Source organism: Thunnus albacares, chromosome 7 (genome assembly GCF_914725855.1).
Source record: "Thunnus albacares chromosome 7, fThuAlb1.1, whole genome shotgun sequence".
NCBI classification, from domain to species: domain Eukaryota; kingdom Metazoa; phylum Chordata; class Actinopteri; order Scombriformes; family Scombridae; genus Thunnus; species Thunnus albacares.
Window position 1 is genome coordinate 25,462,189 of NC_058112.1, and position 20,013 is coordinate 25,482,201.

At 37.0% G+C, this 20,013-nt stretch overlaps 3 protein-coding genes across 3 annotated transcripts; all 3 read right to left on the reverse strand.

Annotated features, from left to right (window-relative positions):
* Positions 1-262: 262 nt before the first annotated feature.
* On the reverse strand, positions 263-5,093 carry LOC122985793 (collectin-11-like). The gene is made up of 6 exons (XM_044356698.1): positions 4,983-5,093; positions 4,476-4,636; positions 2,899-2,997; positions 2,474-2,533; positions 1,555-1,599; positions 263-1,043 (listed from the first exon to the last, which is right to left on the reverse strand). Exons 2-6 carry the CDS (start codon positions 4,612-4,614, stop codon positions 661-663), a joined length of 726 nt encoding a protein of 241 aa, XP_044212633.1. The 5' UTR covers positions 4,615-4,636; positions 4,983-5,093; the 3' UTR covers positions 263-660.
* A 2,609-nt stretch (positions 5,094-7,702) lies between these two features.
* LOC122985670 (mannose-binding protein C-like) lies at positions 7,703-10,885 on the reverse strand. The gene is made up of 4 exons (XM_044356512.1): positions 10,808-10,885; positions 10,312-10,506; positions 9,145-9,265; positions 7,703-8,393 (listed from the first exon to the last, which is right to left on the reverse strand). Exons 1-4 carry the CDS (start codon positions 10,883-10,885, stop codon positions 8,014-8,016), a joined length of 774 nt encoding a protein of 257 aa, XP_044212447.1. The 3' UTR covers positions 7,703-8,013.
* Positions 10,886-12,581: 1,696 nt separating this feature from the next.
* On the reverse strand, positions 12,582-16,130 carry LOC122986261 (mannose-binding protein C-like). Its single transcript, XM_044357431.1, has 5 exons — positions 16,055-16,130; positions 15,508-15,665; positions 14,940-14,999; positions 13,812-13,877; positions 12,582-13,124 (listed from the first exon to the last, which is right to left on the reverse strand). Exons 2-5 carry the CDS (start codon positions 15,638-15,640, stop codon positions 12,742-12,744), a joined length of 642 nt encoding a protein of 213 aa, XP_044213366.1. The 5' UTR covers positions 15,641-15,665; positions 16,055-16,130; the 3' UTR covers positions 12,582-12,741.
* Between the last annotated feature and the right edge of the window lie 3,883 nt (positions 16,131-20,013).

The window sequence follows — 20,013 nt, forward strand, 5'->3', positions numbered from 1 at the left end:
GTAAAAAGCCATTTTAAATTTGTAAGACATGTTACCCTTTGCATGTCTAATACAAAGACATAAGAGTCACAGATGTCCCTGTCTTCATGTGGGTCTGAGCCGTTTCTAAGCTTTTTCCATCTACTTTCAGAGGTGCTGCTACCTTTAGACAAGAATGTTATGTTTATTAGAAACAGATAACAGGAAATGTAAAACATAACATGAAACATAAAAATAAATGGTTATTTTGACTTTAAATAAATGAATGAATGACAGTAGACTATTTAACTGCTGTTACACTTTATTGTATACTTGTTTCTATAGGAATATGTCCTTGCATGCAACAGTACTGATACAATTATACTTTTTTAGATTAACATGTAAAATAGTTTTTGGAAATTATTACATCTGAAAGCAAATACTTATCATAGAAATGGCTCCTGAACTGGGTCCTTGACGCAGTTTCCAAGTGATCCTCTGCAAAATGATGATAAGTTTAATATCAGTTTTTAAAAATTCTCTGGATATGACACGAAGCATAAAGATGAGTTTCTCTCCTACAGTTTATACTGCCCCCCTACCCACCTACAGTTATGAAAGTTATGAAGTACTGCAGGCTCATGTTTGAGTATATGAAAAACTTTTCATTAAAGCGAGACTTGCAAGGGATCTGAGACATTTCTATATCTGACAAATGATGTAAGCGTTCAGGAAGCATTCACGTGTCACTCTCCAGATGCCGTTTTCTGACAGCATGGTGCAGCCTGTATCCTCGACAGATTTGTCTGGCTGCCCTTCTCCCCATTGGGTAAAGGTCAGAGGTCGGTTATTCATATCAGTCTCAAAATCGCCCTCTGCTTTTTTGTTGTTGACATTGATCCAGACCGTTTTGTAAACATCCCCAAACACCTGAGTCAGTGCAGTGTTCTCCTCCTTGTTCTGGGGTAAAGCCAGCTCTAAGCCTTGTTGGGAGCAGAACTCAATGGCCCTGGAGAAAGAGTCTCTCTCCTTGTAGGACACAAAGTATTTTTGACCAACTTTCCGGACAAAGTCGTAGTTTATGGCTGGAAAAAAAGAAGAAAACACAGCATCAAATAAAGGAGTTAAATTGATTAAATGAGCACATTTTGTTGTGAGTATGATACACAAGAGAGCTCACACTGGAACTTAAAACATGAGCAAATGGAAAAAAAAATCCTCATTTTGACTACACATTTGTCACATTTAGAGAAAAAAATGCTGTAAATAAGCAGAACAAATAAATTAAGAAAGACATTCACTTATTTGACAAGACATACATGGATACAAATGCACTGCAAAAACAGAAAACTCAAACAAATAAGGAAATGTTGCAAGTTCAACATAACAAAATGGACATTTTATTGGGACATTATAAAGTGATGAATATGTCGACCACACATCAATGTTGTAACAATGTTTATTTTAGTTTTATCATTCTGATTGAGTGATTTGATGAGCTAGTGTTAGTCTTTTTACTTTTTACTAATATGTTCATCAGTTTTTAGTTAACACTTCCTGTAATACTCCTTTGTAGTGTTTGATAAGAATACTTACCCAACTCCAACTTAGCAAGGTCTGGGCAACTGGAGCCAGTTGAATCTGGATCAAAAGATCAAATGTTACAGCAGGGTGCAAACTACAGGGGAGAAACATGATTTGTGAAATTTTTTTGGGGGGGGGGTGTCTAAAATATTGACAATATGCTTTTTTTGCCATGCACTTCTATTTTTCTGTATCTTCATCATCATGGATCATGCATAAAATGAGGCTACTATCGATGTATGATTCATGCATAAGGGTGATTCATCACTATTTCACTTTAATAAAGATACTGGCATGCATGCTATTCTTGCCATCACCATCGAAGTATGGCGGCACAATATCATGAAATTTATTCACTTTAACTCAAAAATCAGAAAACAACAAACTTTCTTAGTCCCACTCAGTCTGCACATTTCTCCCAAGTGAACACCCCTTAAAGTCATGGCATAGTTTGCACCCTGCCTTAGAGTATAATGCAAATGAGTACAAGAGCCTCTAAAGATTGTCCTTATGGAACCTATAATATTCACTTTTGGTTCAGCATGTGTCATGGAGGTGGGGATTAACTTTTATGGGCTAAAAGGATTTGTCGTTCAGCTGATTCTGGTCTGGTTTTTTACATATTTAAGTGGTTAATCGATTCATTGAAAAGTAATCACCAGATTAATTGATAATGAAAATAATTGTTGCAGTGTAAATGTTGCGTTTTCAAATTTTTATTGAAAGATTTAGAAAAATTTACTATGAGAGTTCAGCCAACACCTCTCTAACTCAGCCTCAACGAAAATGAACAGTGTAAGCTTCTTAAACACAAATGCACTGTTGTTGCTGGAGTGCAATGTCATCTTTTTGTGTCTATCCCTTGTCTATCTATCAACTCTCAACTAGTGTGTCTGTGCAGGCATACTATACAAAATGCATTATATGTCACCTTGTGTATGCGTTACGCAAGATCCAACTGGTCGTGGAGGTCCAGGCGTTCCTGACTCTCCTGTGTGTGAAGTGCAGAGAAACATACATTAAATAAGACTAAACGTCCATAGCCACACAAGCTGCCATGTGAGATTTTAATACTTATAGAAAATATGTTGGCTAGGTAAAACTGGTGAAAAGTGAAAACTTAACTATTACTATTAACTATATCATTACCATTAATGGGAAAACTGAGGGTTGTGCCACAGAAATGCCATGATGTCAGAGTTGTGTGATAGTAGATGACAAGTAACAGAGTGACCAAAATACATGGGGCTCATCTTCTTTGAACCATCACAGTGCTCTCTCAGAGACATGGTCATACATTTTGTAAGTCAAATGGAAAGGTTGTGTTGAAGTTGATAATACCAAAACATTTTTTACCTGGAATCCCCTGTTGTCCAGGTCGTCCAGGTCGTCCAGGTTGTCCAGGTTGTCCAGGTTGTCCAGGTGGTCCCATAATTCCAGGACTTCCCGTCAGTCCTGTGTGTGAAGAGCAGAGAAACAGACATTAAACAAGACTCAGAGTGCATAGCCACACTAGCTGTCATGTGAGATCATAATGCTCATGCTCATGCTAAAAAATGTTGGATAGGTAAAAATTGCGAAAAGCAACAACTTAACTATTTTAAATCCTTACCATTAGTGGGAAAACTGAGGGTTGTGCCAGAAATGACATGATGCTCATGTTTTTACCTTAATCAAAAGGGTTTATCTTCTGGCAAGCATGAAAGTATTCAGATATATTAATGTCAGTGTTGTGTGATAGTAGATGACAAGTAACAGAGTGACCAAAATACATAGGGCTCATTTTCTTTGAACCATCAAAGTGCTCACTCAAATACAATGATCATACATTTTGCAAGTAACATGGAAAGGTTTCATTTTAGTGGAGAATAATTTTGCTCAACAAATGTCCTTACAATCATCCCTGTGTATTTTCAGATACTTTGTGTACCGAGTTGACAGTCTGATCTTAATGTTGGGCAAGTTACTTTCAAAATGTAATATATTACATAATACTAGTTACTTTCATTATAAAGTAATACGCTACTTTACAATATTACTGTCTGTGTAGGGTAACGTGTTGCTTAGTACACTACTTTTGCATTACTTTCACCAAATAACCCCAGATGTATGACTATTATAAAATGGAAGAGTGTAATGTTGTTTCATAGTGGGTAATCAAAGCACAGAAGCTCAAGTTCATTGCAGTTCATTATAAATCCAGTTGTGGGCAACATGTATGCACAACATCTTTTTAAGATTGAAATAACAAAATAGATTAAATTAACTAAAGTACTGTTATAAAGAAATTAATCAAAGTGGAACAACTGGTGCTCATTCTGAAGCACTGGCTTGTCTTGGGCCAGAAGAGTTGATGTAGCTGCTGTGAACTTAAAGCTTCGGGTCACCAGGTTGGACAACACGCTTAGCAGTTAGCTGTCAGCAGTTAGCGGAAAGTTACACTGTTACCAGTCAGCGGCGCTGTTAAATGTGAGGAGTTTTTCACTGAGCAGGAAACCAGCGACTTCCGCCTGCCATTTGAACAAACTAACAGCTCTCTGGTTCATGCACAGATAGTGGTAATGCATTACTTGACATAGTAACTGCGATATTACCAAAATCCTAGTAGTACAGTGTTATATTTCTTTGTTACTGCGAAAAGTAGTGTAACACATTACCCCCAACACTGGATCTTGGGGTGGCCTTGTGAGCCAGCCCAGCTGCCACAGAGAGCCAATCAAAAAACTGTATAAGGACAGTGACATCATAGGATCTGCGTAGGTTAGAGGCTGATTGCCGGATTGTGGCCATAAAACAAGCTCATTTACCTGTACATATGGAGGTGCCAGAAATGATAAGAGTAACAGACAACAAGTAACAGACAAATGATGGCTGAAGTTTGGTGAGAAATAACTTCTTTTGAGCGCTATTGTGTAGAAGTTGATAATACTCACCAGGTGGTCCAAATGGACCAGGTGGTCCCTGAAGTCCAGGGGCCCCAGGAAATCCTCTTTCACCTTTGGGACCTTGAAGCTGACTGTAGCCAATAGGAGCCATGAGGCAGAGAGTGCAGAATAAGAGAAACCGCCTCATCTCTTGAGCACAGAACTGAAATCTATATGAAATATAGTAAAGAAGTTTCTTATTTACAGGCTGCATCAGGAATAATTATCATAATTGACAACATTAAACTGTATGAAGTGCAATCAAAAGTTTTAATCTCACAATGTAGACAATGACAAATAACTACAACTTACTGCAACCTACATATCTCCAAAAGTTTTTGCGATATTCAAAACAACCGTGAATACACACAAATGTGAATGGGTGCAGATAAACTGCAAGTTATAATTCTCTTTTGTATTGTGTATTTAAAAGTAATAAACATTATGCTGTAAAATTACTCAAAAAGTGTTAATAACATAGAATCTAGAACGACTGTAATAAACAAAGTAACTCACAGTATGAACAAGACGGGATCTGCTGGACGTGGTGCTTCTTTGCTACTTCAAAAGTAAATGACTGAGATATTAGGTAAAACTCATGTATGAGGGATTCGGTCCAGAGTAAACAACAGATGGAAATTCTCCTTTGGGTAATTTCGCAGGAAAGAAGATAAACTAGGTCTAAGAGCGTCCCTCCTTTTTAACAAACAAGAGTCTGACGCTGCAGAGTTTAGTTTCGACAGTTTCTTTAGAAGACAATACCACACATAAAAATGAACTCAAATATTTGAAAAAACATAAAATCGTGATTTATTTTACAACCTCTTTTCTGACCCTAATGATTAAAGTTGACATGACAAATTTGCCTCATAAAGCTTCTTTTAGAGAAACCATAGTGTGTGTACCATCATGATTTATGGATTTAAACAGTTGGAGGTTAGCCAAACAGTTTCTAACCTGTTTTAAATGAATGGTTTAGTCAGGGTTTGCTGAGTATGTTTTTTTTTCTGCAGTGCTTTAAAGAGTTGGAGTTTCCAAGTAGAAAAGTTGGAAAGCTGTTCACTACAACTGGGCAAAAAAGGGATTTTCTGTTATCTTATACTGTTTGATGTTGGATGTCTATGCTATGTCTAAACATGATCAAAGTTCCAAAACTTGAGGTGAACATCTTGCTCTTGTTGCTTTTGAGGTTAAATACACTATTGTAAATTGCTTCGGACAAAAGCATCTGTCAATTAAATGTAATGTAATTCAAGGTGATTGAAGTCTGGTCAGAAGTATTCATGGGAGGATACTAACCTTTTTCTTTTTTATGCAAAGTATTTCTGACCAATTTTCCTGCACAAAGGCATAGTGGCTGAAAAAAATGATGACTGAAAAAAGACAACATGCTGCAAATTGGAAATAAATAAGCAAGTGAACACATTTGTTTTTACAAACCAGAAACAGTATTTTCAATTTTGGCCCACTGACTCTCAAGCTCTGTTCAGATGTCTCTCTCAAAGCTAAATTTGACATTGTGTGACAAAATCTCAACTCAAGGTCCACTTTGTAGGTTTTTTTGAGCTTTCAACGTTAGTCACAAGTGGTTGAATGCATAAACAATATTAGATATTTGCTGAAGGAGCAAAAAAGGTAGACAGCCAGACAGTGTACAGTCAAGATAACTCTTGTAGTTCATCATCAAAAGAAAAAGGCAAGCGTTTGGGCACATGTTCGATTTAATAACAAACCAAAACACAATGCAACACTTACAAAAAACTGGATGAAAGATGGTTTCAAATGAATGCAGTAAACTCTTCTAAATCTAAAAGATTCATACTCTCACACACGTCTTTGCTCAGTTCGTTAGACGGTGACCTTCATCAAGACTTAACCTTATGTTTCATAATTTCAGTTCAGTGGACTAATGACATGAGTTAATGTTTTGTCCCATAGTGAACTGGAGTAAGGTGATAAGAGCCAAAAAATAGTGCCTCCCTTTCTATTTATTCAGAGAACCAGTTTAAATTGAGAATCGGTTCTGAATTGAGTAGTGACACCAAGAAACAGGAACCAGAACAGACCACATACTAATAAAAAAATCACTTAAATTTGCAACATCTACCACCTACCCAAACGAGTGGATGCTGATGGATGCTCTTTCACTGAGGTTGGTCTACTACGTGGTATCTGCTGCAAGTTCATTTACAGACCTTTGAAGCAAGGGTAAAGTAATCCTGTTCTTGGCCTTTTTCCTCCCCACAACCAACTCAACCATCCGCCTCCCCAGCGACCCATTTCACCTCTACAAATAACAATACCAAGTTCAAAAATAATATCCCAAAGATATAATTGGATGGATTTCACTCCTGAGGCAGAGACTGATAACAAAAAAGAAAAGCAAAATAAAGTGATTAATAAAAAAGGCCTGTTTAGTTTAAAAGAAGCATTTCTACTATATACAACTTTGCAGTAGGTAAGTAGTAAGTGGCAAATCTGGTAAAACACTGCATCCTGCTGGACAGTTTGTCTGTGGTAAATATGTGAAGCATGGACAGTATGCAAGAGTAATTTTTTACCAAATCAGTATCAACAAAAGATACTGTAAGCATATTGTCAATATTTTAATACTGAATGAATTAAAAGAAATAAACCAGCAAGACATATTAACAACATATTGAGTTGTATTGTCACCATGCCGGTAAAATGTCGGCCCCTAAATAAATAGTGCTGAAAAAAATTGGCCCATTGTTGAACCTAATTACCACAATACCAGACCCCTGGTCTATGATATTGTGGTGCTAGTGTGCTCTCACACATCTCACACATCTATGTGTGCATGGAAGATGCAATTAAAACAGGGACCTACTCATACAAACATTGCTTGATAGCCCTAATAGTAGCCAAAAACTATTATTATTAAATATATTTTCTTCAGATCCTGGACTAAATTTTTAGCAGACTGGGAAGCGCACATGGAATTCAAATTACTTAATTGAAGAATTACAAGCACACAAAAAATTATTAAAAATGTTTGTTTCTAAGGTAAATTTGCCACATCTACCACTGAGGTTGATCTACAAGGTCTCTGCTGGAAGTTCACTTACTGATCTTTGCAGCAAGTGTGAATTGATCCTGTCATAGTTCCCTTGGCTTGACTGACCACCCAATTTTACCCTAAAACTTTATCCCAAGGGCCTAATAGGATAGATTTCACTCAGATTCAAACTGATAACAACAAAGCAAGAGAAGCAAAATAATGTGAATAACAAAAAGGCTTGTTTATTTTGAAAGAAGCATTTATACTGAATACAACTTTGCAGTAGCACTGGTTACACATGTGTCATGTTCAAGTGGCAAATCTGGCAAAACACTGCATCTTGCTGGACAATTTGTCTGTGGTAAATATGTGAAGCGTGGACACTTTGCATCTGTGTGTATGCATCTGCATCCTCCCCTAGACAGCGTCAACACAGTTTAGCAATACTTTATCATACACCAGATAAGACTGAGTACATGAAAAACTTTCCATTAAAGCAAGACTTGCAAGGGATACAATATATTTTTATATCTGACAAATGATGTAAGCATTCACAGAACAATCTTGTGACACTCGCCAGACACCGTTTTCTGACAGCATGGTGCAGCCTGTATCCCCGACAGATTTGTTTGGCTGCCCTTCACCCCATTTGGTGAAGGTCAGGGGATGGTTCACATCTGTCTCAAAATTACCCTCTGCTTTTTTATTGTTGACATTGATCCAGACCATTTTGTCCACTTCACCAAACAACTGAGTCAGTGCACTGTTCTCCTCCTCGTTCTTGGGCAAAGCCAGCTCTAAGTCTTGTTGGGAGCAGAACTCGATGGCCCGGGAGAAAGAGCCTCTCTCCTTGTTTGACACGAAGTATTTCTGACCAACTTTCCTGACAAAGTTGTTCTTTACAGCTAAAAAAAGAAAACAACATGCCTGATATCAGGAATATACGGAGCCCCCAAAACATAATATTTTTTTATCTTGTGCACATAAGATATGGATATTGCTGGCAAAAGTGATCCATCTTGTTCACTCAAGTAATTATCTTGTGGACACGACATGCAATCTTGTGAGCACAACATAATAACTTAGATACAAAGACTCTTAAGTTGTGGTAAACAAGATAATAACTTAGTTACAAAGACTCTTAAGTTGTGGTAAACAAGATAATAACTTGTCCACACAAGTTCATAATATCTCTCAGGACTTTGGTAGCTCCATACAAATAAATGACTTAAGAAATATTCTGTTTTCAACAAGCCCCAAATTGAATTTTCATTCTGGCCCTCTGGCTCTATAACTCTATTCAGAAGTCTTTGTCAAAACACACTTAGTTTTACATGTTTCTTCTTCCTCTGACTGAATATCAATATCATATATTTAGCTTCTCACATAAGTGAGAGAAGGTCATTTGTCCACTTAACCACAAGTTTTTGTTGTTCAGATAAAAATGTTTTGTAATATTTGCAATTATTTACATGTTTCTGAATTGCCCTTTTCAAAAATAATAATGCAGTATGTACATACATATATACATTAATATTAATGAAGCCAACTATTGCAGCATTTCACTTTCTCAGACAACAAGACGGGATAATCATATATCAAAAAATATGTCACTTCCTGCAACACTCACTTGTAGTTCTTGAATATGATACTCACCCAGATCCAACTTAGAAAAGCTTTTCTTGAAGGCTTCAAGGTCCTGGTCAACAAAGCCAAGTAGATCTGGATCAAACAAATGAAATCCAGTTACTGCAAATAAGTTGGACCTCACATCTGTCTCCAGATTGTTACAGATGACAATGACAGACAGTCATTAATTTTTACTGACCATGACAGCAGATCAAAGTTAGTAAACCAGAGCACACATGGACACAATAGCAGGCAAACTTTAAAATATAATGCAATCCAATATAAAGGCCTTCAATACCTACCGCCTGTATTAAGTGTTTACACCGTTTGTTCAAGATTTATGTTGTAATTTGAGTTACTTTGGTCTGAAATGACTCAACGGTCAACAGAAAATTAATTAACAACCATTTTATATTGATGAATCGTTTTGTCATTTTTCAAACAAAATCTTAACTGGTTAATTCCTTGATGCCAGTGTCTGAATAAAGACAATTGAATATTACACCTGCATTAAGCTGGGGGACTTATAACAGAGAATTTTTAAAAGATGGGTATAAATAAATGAAGCAAAGGCTGATATATCCTGACTTTTAGTTCCAGCATAGGTCAACCTCCAAAAATACTGAAACCTTTACTTTTCATAGTACAACTCAGTGTGTCTTTTATTTGACCTTCTGTGCCTGATCAATGCCCACAACTTTCAAATTCCAAGTTCTCAGTTTGTAACAAGCTCTCTGATAAAAATCTGAAATCACAAACCCAGATAACCCTGATGACATTCCCAGTTATTTTCTCAGACTTTTGAATGCCCCTTTTAAACACATATCACTGTTTTCACAGACTATGTAGTACTTATTGTGATGAGGAAACTGATCTTCATGTGTAAAATTGGGGGTGTACCTCTATAAATTGCATTGTATCTTAATATTTTCCAAACTATGGCCTCAAAATACAACCAAGTTGAACTAATATCTCACAGAAACAGCCTCAACAAAAATCAAACAGTCAAGTTTCAGGAAGGTATTGTTGCTGAACTGAATTTGTATAAGTGTTTATCTTTCTGTGTGTGCCTCTTGTGTATGTGTTTAAACATTACCTGAGTAGTGTGGTCATGCATTCTGATATTTCTTTGTATAGGACAATGTCAACAGTGAAGTTTGCTTAAGATGCTTAAGATTTATAAAGTTATATAACCTCGTCCACATATCCCAGGAGGTCCAGCAGGTCCAGGAGGTCCAGGAGGTCCGACAGGTCCAGGGAATCCACGGAGTCCAGGAGGTCCAGGGGGTCCAGCGGGTACAGGGGGTCCAGGTGGCATAGGGAGTACAGGAAATCCACGGGGTCCAGGGGCACCAGCAGATCCAGGAAGTCCCATTGGTCCGGCAGGTTCTCGTTCCACAAAATAGCAGGGAAAGAGACAAAAATCAAGACTCACAATCTATAGCCAATATGATGCTTGTTGTCTGTTTGAGAAAAAAAAAATATGGATGAAAAGGTGACATGAAAAGATCTGGGGAGGTTTGAGAGAGGTTTCAGGATTGTGACTGAAAGCAAACTCATCTGTCTGTACAACAGGGAGGGTTGCCAGATTTTGGACAAACAATCACTGAAGTCTGGACCTAATGTTGTAAGGAGCATGACTGCAGTGAAGTCAACATTACCCATCGTATTGTTCTGAAAATCCACCCACACCAGGTTTCCCAGGAGATTTTCTCTCACCTGTGGGACCAGGGGGACCTGGAAGCTGACTGTAGCCAACAGGAGCCATCAGGCAAAGGATGCAGAGTAGGAGACACAGCCTCATCTTCTGAATGCAGAACTTCCACAACTTTTTCTGGTTGCAGAAAATTAATCACTGGAGCAAGCAAGATTTTCTGATGCAGTGATTAAAAAAACATTACTAAAACACTACTGATAACCTGTTTGTCTTTGTAATCGGTAATGTATCCCACTGGAATCAAAACCCTCTTAAACATAAACTCTGAGTTTGGTCTTGGTTCTTTGGAATGTAAATATTTGAAATATAGTTAAGTATTTTCCTATTTTTAGGCCCCACAAGGAATAGTATTTCATCATAATTTACATCCATTAATTTAAAGTCTATAAAATCAAATCAAAGGTGTTAAATTCAGTCTATAGCAAATAAGAATTGCAATTAAAGTATCTTGATAACACTAAATCTAGTACCAAAAAGTAATAAACAGAAAGGAACTCACTGTATAATATCCTGTAGTGATCTGCAGGATAGTCTACTTCTTTACTACCCCCAAAGAAAAATGACCGAGAATGTGGTTCAAGCTTATGAGTGATAAATTTTGTCCAAAGTGAACAATGGATGTTGTGGCTCATGGCTGGCGTGTAGCTGTGGGTGGGTCGGGACACACCCACTTGGCACTCAGACCCACCCAATCAGAAGGCTTCCTTTGTTGTTGAATCATCCAGTGAATAGCAATCAATGAAAAAGAAAAAGAAAATGAAAAATAAAACAATTCTTGTTTCTTGCTTCTTGTTAACCATATGATGATGTTGATAGGTCAGATTTTATGAGTGGCAGTGCATTTGGCAAATGCAGCAGCTCCTCCTCTTTCAATCAGTGTACAGTACATTGCACAGAGGAGCAGAAGCCTACTGTCCGCCAGCTAGCTGCTTTTGATGTAAGTTAAGATAAAAACCACGGAGAAAGTATAATCTTAGAAATAAATTTTAAAACTTTCATGTTGGACATAGCACCTTGTAATTTCCAAATCTTTGCACAGATGTTTTTACCTCCTTTTATTTTAAAATTAATTTTGCAGGCAGCGGCAGCAGGGCTCTCTGTGATGACATCACATATGTTGATTGGCTGAGGAGGTCGTTGTCCAAGGACTATCATACAAAATGTTTGTCTCAGGACAACAACCACTTGGAAAAATCAGGAGGTGCAGCACATTGTGCTGTAAGCTGTTATCACATATCACACATGTAACTGTAAAGAAATTATTTGTTATATTTTCTTCAGATCCTGGAATAAATTTTGAGCAGACTGGAAAGCACACGTGTAATTCAAATTACTTTATTAAAGAATTAGAAGTGCACATAAACTATTAAAAATGTCTGTTGCTGAGTTAAATTTGCCACATCTATCACTGAGGTTGATCTACAAGGTCTCTGCTGGAAGTTCATATACTGATCTTTGCAGCAAGTGTGAATTGATCCTGTCATAGTTCCCTTGGCTTGACTGACCACCCAATTTTACCCTAAAACTTTATCCCAAGGGCCTAATAGGATGGATTTCACTGAGATTAAAACTGATAACAACAAAGCAAGAGAAGCAAAATAATGTGAATAACAAAAAGGCTTGTTTATTTTAAAAGAAGCATTTATACTGAACACAACTTTGCATTAGGACTGGTTACACATGTGTCATGTTCAAGTAGCAAATCTGGCAAAACACTGCATCCTGCTGGACATTTTGTCTGTGGTAAATATGTGAAGCGTGGACAGTCTGCATCTGTGTGTATGCATCTGCATCCTCCCCTACACAGCATCAACACAGTTTAGCAATACTTTATCATATACTAGATCAGACTGAGTACATGAAAAACTTTCCAGTAAAGCAAGATTTGCAAGGGATACAATATGTTTTTATATCTGACAAATGATGTAAGCATTCACAAAGCAATCTTGTGACACTCGCCAGACACCGTTTTCTGACAGCATGGTGCAGCTTGTATCCCCGACAGATTTGTTTGGCTGCCCCTCACCCCATTTGGTGAAGGTCAGAGGACTTTTTTTCACATCTGTCTCAAAATTACCCTCTGCATTGTTATTGTTGACATTGATCCAGACCATTTTGTCCATTTCACCAAACAACTGAGTCAGTGCATTGTTCTCCTCCTCGTTCTTGGGCAAAGCCAGCTCTAAGTCTTGTTGGGAGCAGAACTCGATGGCCCGGGAGAAAGAGCCTCTCTCCTTGTTTGACATGAAGTATTTCTGACCAACTTTCCGGACAAACTTGTAGTTTACAGCTGAAAAAACAAAACAACATGCCTGATATCAGGAATAGTATGTTTTATATTGTGCACATAAGATATGGATATTGCTGGCACAAGTAATACATTTTGTATTTGCTCAAAGAATTGGTTTGTGGACACAACATGCAATCTTGTGAGCACAACATAATAACTTAGATACTAAGATCCTTAAGTTGTGGTAAAAAAAAAAAAAGATAATAACTTGTCCAAATAAGTTCATATCATCTCTCAGGACTTTGGTAGCTCCATACAAATAAATGAGAAAAGAAATATTCTGTTTTCAACAAGCCCCAAACTGAATTTTCATTTTGGCTCTTGAACTCTATTCAGAAGTCTTTGTCAAAACACACTTAGTTTTACATGTCTCTTCTTCCTCTGACTTAATATCAGTATCATAATTTAGCTTCTCACACAGGTGTAAGAAGGTCATTTGTCCACTTAACTACAATTTTTTGTTGTTCAAGATAAAAATATTTTTTAATATTTGAAATTTTTACATGTTTCTGAATTGTTCTTTTCAAAAATTATAATGCAGTATATACATACATAGATACATTAATACCAATGAAGCCAACTATTGCAGCATTTCACTTTCTCAGACAACAAGACGGGATAATCATACATCAAAAAATATGTCACTTCCTGCAACACTCACTTGTAGTTCTTGAATATGATACTTACTCAGCTCCAACTTAGAAAGACTTTTCTTGAAGGCTTCAAGGTCCTGGTCAATAAAGTCAAGTAGATCTGGATCAGGTGACAATAACAGACAGTCATTAATTTTTACTGACCATGACAGCAGATCAAAGTTAGTAAACCAGAGCACACATGGACACAATAGCAGGCAAACGTTAAAATATAATGCAAACCAATACAAAGGCTTTCAATACCTACCGCCTGTATTAAGTGTTTACACCTTTTGTTCAAGATTTTTGTTGTAATTATAAATAATAATAACAATCATTTTATATTGATGAATTGTTTTGTCATTTATCAAACAAAATCTTAACTGGTTAATTCCTTGATGCCAGTGTCTGAATAAAGACAATTGAATATTACACCTGCATTAAGCTGGGGGACTTGCAAGAGACAATTTTAAAAAGATGGGTAAAAATGAATGAAGCAAAGGCTGATATATCCTGACTTTTAGTCCCAAGATAAGTCAACCTCTAAAAATACTGAAACATTTACTTCTCATAGTACAACTCAGTGTGTCTTTTATTTGACCTTCTGTGCCTGATCAATGCCCACAACTTTCAAATTCCAAGCCCTCAGTGTGTAACAAGCTCTCTGATAAAAATCTGAAATCACAAACCCAGATAACCCTGATGACATTCCCAGTTATTTTCTCAGACTTTTGAATGCCCCTTTTAAACACATATAACTGTTTTCACAGACTATGTAGTACTTATTGTGATGAGGAAACTGATCTTCATGTGTAATATTGGGGGTGTACCTCTATAAATTGCATTGTATCTTAATATTTTACAAACTATGGCCTCAAAATACAACCAAGTTGAAGTAATATCACACAGAAACAGCCTCAACAAAAATCAAACATTCAAGTTTCAGGAAGGTATTGTTGCTGAACTGAACTTTGTATAAGTGTTTATCTTTTTGTGTGTGCCTCTTGTGTATGTGTTTACACATTATCTGACTAGACTAGTGTGTTCATGCGTTCTGAAATTTGCTGAAGTTGTACTATTGCTGCATCCTGCATTTTAGGAAATGACAAATTGGAATTAATCAGCTGATTAAAGCAATTCAGTAAAATATATATACTATTGAAAATTTAGAAAGTTAAATAACCTCGTCCACACATTACAGCAAGTCCAGGGGGTCCAGGAGGTCCCATTGGTCCAGGAGGTCCTTGTTCCACAAAAGAGCAGGGAAAGAGACATAAAATAAGACTTACAATGCATAGCCAAGATTATGCTTGTTGTCTATTTGAAAAAAATCTGTGAATGAAAAATTGATATAATTACAATGCTCAGATGCTTAGCGGGACAAAAAAGTATTTAGCCTGAGCATGGCGCCAGAGGAAAAGCCATGCTGTAACCTAAAGTCATAAGGGTTTATCCTCTGATTAGCATGAACGTATTCAGATTTGAATATCAGTCTTCTGTGACAGCTGACACACAGAGAGTGAAGAAAAAGGAAGGTGACATGAAAGGATCTGGGGAGGTTTGAGAGAGGTTTCAGGATTGTAGCTAAAAGCAAACTCATCTGTCTGTCCAACAGGGAGGGTTGCCAGATTTTGGACAAACAATCACTGAAGTCTGGACCTAATGTTGTAAGGAGCATGACTGCAGTGAAGTCCTATCACATTGTTCTGAAAATCCACCCACACCAGGTTTCCCAGGAGATTTTGTCTCACCTGTGGGACCAGGGGGATCTGGAAGCTGACTGTAGCCAACAGGAGTCATCAGGCAGAGGACGCAGAGTAGGAGACACAGCCTCATCTTGTGAATGCAGAACTTCCACAACTTTTTCTGGTCGTAGAATATCATCAATCACTGGAGCAGACAAGATTTTCTGACACAGTGATTAGAAGAACATTATTTAAACATTGCTGATTACCTGTTTGTCTTTGTAATCAGTAATGCATCCCACTGGAATCAAAATGTTCTTAAATATATTCTCTGTGTTAGATTTCTGTCCTTTTAAATCTACATATTTGAAATATAGTTAAGTATTTTCCTATTTTCAGGCCCCACAAGGAATAGTATTTCATTATAATTTACATCCACCAATTTAAAGACTGTAGCAAACAAGAATTATCACTTATTGCAAATGATATGACTCTAGTAGTTCCCAGCTGGTTGCAATACTTCAGGAAAGATTGATGAGATTTTCACTGCAATTAAAGCATCTTGATAACATTAAATCTAATACCAAAAAGTAATAAACAGAAAGGAACTCACTGTATGTACCAGGAGGGATCTGCAGGATATTCCACTTTTTTGCTACCTCCAAAGAAAAATGACAGAGAATGTGTCTCGAGCTTATGTGTGAGAAATTTAGTCCAGAGTGAACAACGGATGTTGTGGTTCATGTTGATGACATCATGTGGTGTATGATATAGAAGATAGAAGAAAAGCTGAGTCTTAGAGCCTCCCTTAAGTTTAACCAGCAATTCTGTGAGACTGCAGAGCTAAATGTGGAAGGATTTCCTTTAAATGCATGATAACCTCTTATAAACTTACAAGACACATGATGATATAATCAATTAAGATATTGCAGCTATTTTCTATATTTTTCAAAACAGCTCCAATGCAAATCAATGAGTGAAATCCCACCTCGCTTCATCCATCTTTATATACAGTCTATGGCAGTGGTAGGCAAATAATGATCCATGGGCTAAATCTGGCCGTCAAACAAAAATATTTGGCCCCGTAACAAAAGCTGAAGTTTTCCCTTTTACAGATTATATCAAATCTTTCACAAAGTTTTTCACAAATCTGCAGTAGATGACGATGTAAACACAGGGCCCTTGTAAATTTCAATAAATATGACTTGATAACCTCTTATGAAATTATAAGACACATAACACAGGTACACAACATAATTTGGCCGTTCTGACCAGAACAGATTTGTATCAGTAACAGTACTTTGCTTCAACCACGAACGAAACAAGCCACTGTTTATTGTGTGAGAATAAGCTATCAATTACATTTGTAGTCTTGTATATAGTGTTGGGTGTAACGCATTACAAAGTGGTTTTACAAAGTAGTTTTTACAGTAACTGTAAACATGCTACATTTGTCTGTAAAGCAGTAATGTAACGTGTCACTGTTCCTACATTTGGTAATCACATTAGTTACTAATCAAAAAATTCTGTCATTACTTGCGTTACACAGGTTCTTCAATTATCTGCATTAAAAAATAATCAGAGGTGCCTTTCATGCACGCTTGCGCAACAATCGCCTGACCTCTCATGACATGACTTTGGCTTGAGTTCCAACACACGCACACACGTGTGGGAGAAAAGACAAAAATGGCAGAGCGGTCTACAACTTTTGAGTGGTGGAGGTATGCACACTACTTCGAATTTGTTACACGAAAGGACAAGAATGTGACAGTAAAGTGCAAACTGTGCCTAGGCCAGAAACAACTATCCACTGCTGTGAACACAACATCACACAGCAGCACCTGCAAAGGCAACATGCTAACACAAAGCTAGTAGCCAAGGACTCCCAGACCCAAAGAGATGCTCAAGCTGAGTATGCTGACCCCAACCAAGCAGCCAAAGCTTGATTTTCAACAGGTAACGTTAACAAAAGCAGAGATGAATATGCTTGTAGCATCATACATAATAGAGGAAATGCTGCCTGTTTCTACAGTGGAATCTCCGTCTTTCAGAAACATACTCAGCAAAATACCAATAACAGGGAACAGACGGCCACCATCATCAGACAGGAAAACTTTTTCTTTTGTATGTCCTCCTTATTAAGATAGGGATTTGCTCTGATATGTGGGCATATGTAAGGTTTAACATTATATTGGTAACTGGCAATTACACGACAATGCATCTCAGGTGTTGTTGCGGAGTAATGCAAAAGTAATGTAATGAGTAGTGTAATTAATTACCTTTCACAGGGAGTAATAAAGTAAAGCAATGCATTACTTTTTAAAAAAGTAACGAGTAATGTGTAATACATTACATTTTTTGAGTAACGACCCCAACACTGCTCATATATGTTCATATTTATGAGTAATTTATTGTCAAATCAGTATCAACAGAAGATATTGTCTCTCTATTTGCCATTGCTTACTAATGACAGTTATGACATTTGCCCTTAGATACAACCCTAAAACTGTTTTATGAATCAATTTTATTACCAAATGAATTAAAAGAAATAAACCAACAAGACATATTAACAACATATTGAGTTGTATTGCCACATGCCGGTAAAATGTCGGCCCCTCAATAAATAGTGCTAAAAAAAATTGGCCCATTGTTGAACCTAATTACCACAATACCAGACCCCCAGTCTATGATATTGTGGTGCTAGTGTGCTGAATATCCTCTATACAAGATTGTACCATACCAGTCGCACTGCATTTAGGCAGTCAGCAGTCAGCTTTCTCTGTGAAAGCCACAACTCAGTGGAATGCCCTACCTGATGATATGAAGAACTGTGGTTCAATCAATACATTCAAGTCCAAATTAAAAAATCTACTAAAGACCAATTAGCTGACCATTGAGTCTAAACTCCATCTATGGACTTGATTTAAATTTGACAAGTTCTAATGGACATTGTGGGTGTATGTGATGTGCTGTGTGTAGTTTTGTATTTTTGTATGGTGTGTTCTGTTTTGTTTTTAATTTTTTAATTTTTCAATTTTTTGCTTTGTACTGTTTGTTGTTGTGCTGTTGTATGTTTTTTGCTGGGGACTACAGTTGCAAACTAGCTTCAAGCTAACTCTGGTGCAGTGCATCTTCAATGTTTCAAACTGCACACTGTCCCAGTCAATAAATAATTCAATCAATCAATCACACATCTCAAACATCTTTGTGCACATGGAAGATACAACTAAAACAGGGACCCACTCATAAAAACATTGCTTAAAATAAAATTTTTATTTCATTCTGAAAGTTGGAGCTAGCAGAGATTTTTAGATTTCTTATATGGTAATAAGGCAACAAAAAGATCTGCTGCTCCCTCATGTGTAAACCATTGTTTTGATCTGTACTAAATATAAAATATATTTGAAAAGTCTTCCATTGACAGGAAGACTACCAACATCTCTGTTACCTTGAAAATCTTTTACCTCTCTATTATTCTGAATTTCTACATCTAAATGCAAACTGTAGATAAATATTTCTTCAGGATATTTACTGCACATTTGGAAAGTATGGTGTGGACATAGCACATTGTGATGTAAGCTTGTTATCACATATCACATGTGTAACTATAGAGAAATTATTTGTTATATTTTCTTCAGATCCTGGACAAAATTTTGAGCTGACTGGGAAGCACACATGGAATTCAAATTACTTAATTGAAGAATTACAAGCACACATAAAATTATTAAAAATGTTTGTTGCTAAGGTAAATTTGCCACATCTATCACTAAGGTTGGTTTACAAAGTCTCTGCTGAAAGTCATATACTGATCTTTGCAGCAAGTGTGAATTGATCCCATCATAGTTCCCTTGGCTTGACTGATCCAGTCGACTATTTTGCTCCCCACCATCCCAACCACCCTTCACCCCATTTGGTGAAGGTCAGAGGACTTTTTTTCATATCTGACTCAAAATTACCCTCTGCTTTTTCTGTTATTGACATTGATCCAGACCATTTTGTCCACTTCACCAAGCAACTGAGTCAGTGCACTGTTCTCCTCCTCGTTCTGGGGCAAAGCCAGCTCTAAGTCTTGTTGGGAGCAGAACTCGATGGCCCGGGAGAACCGGGAACCCCCCCAAAACATAATATTTTTTATCTTGTGCACATAAGATATGGATATTGTTGGCAAAAGTGATCCATCTTGTTCACTCAAGTAATTATCTTGTGGACACGACATGCAATCTTAGATACAAAGACTCTTAAGTTGTGATGAACTAAGCACAAGATAAGTTCTCCTAAGTTGTGGTAAACAAGATAATAACTTAGTTACAAAGACTCTTAAGTTGTGGTAAACAATATAATAACTTGTCCACACAAGTTCATATCATCTCTCAGGACTTTGGTAGCTCCATACAAATAAATGAGAAAAGAAATATTCTGTTTTCAACAAGCCCCAAACTGAATTTTCATTTTGGCTCTTGAACTCTATTCAGAAGTCTTTGTCAAAACACACTTAGTTTTACATGTCTCTTCTTCCTCTGACTGAATATCAGTAATTAGTAATTAGTATTTGTTTAGCTTCTCACACAGGTG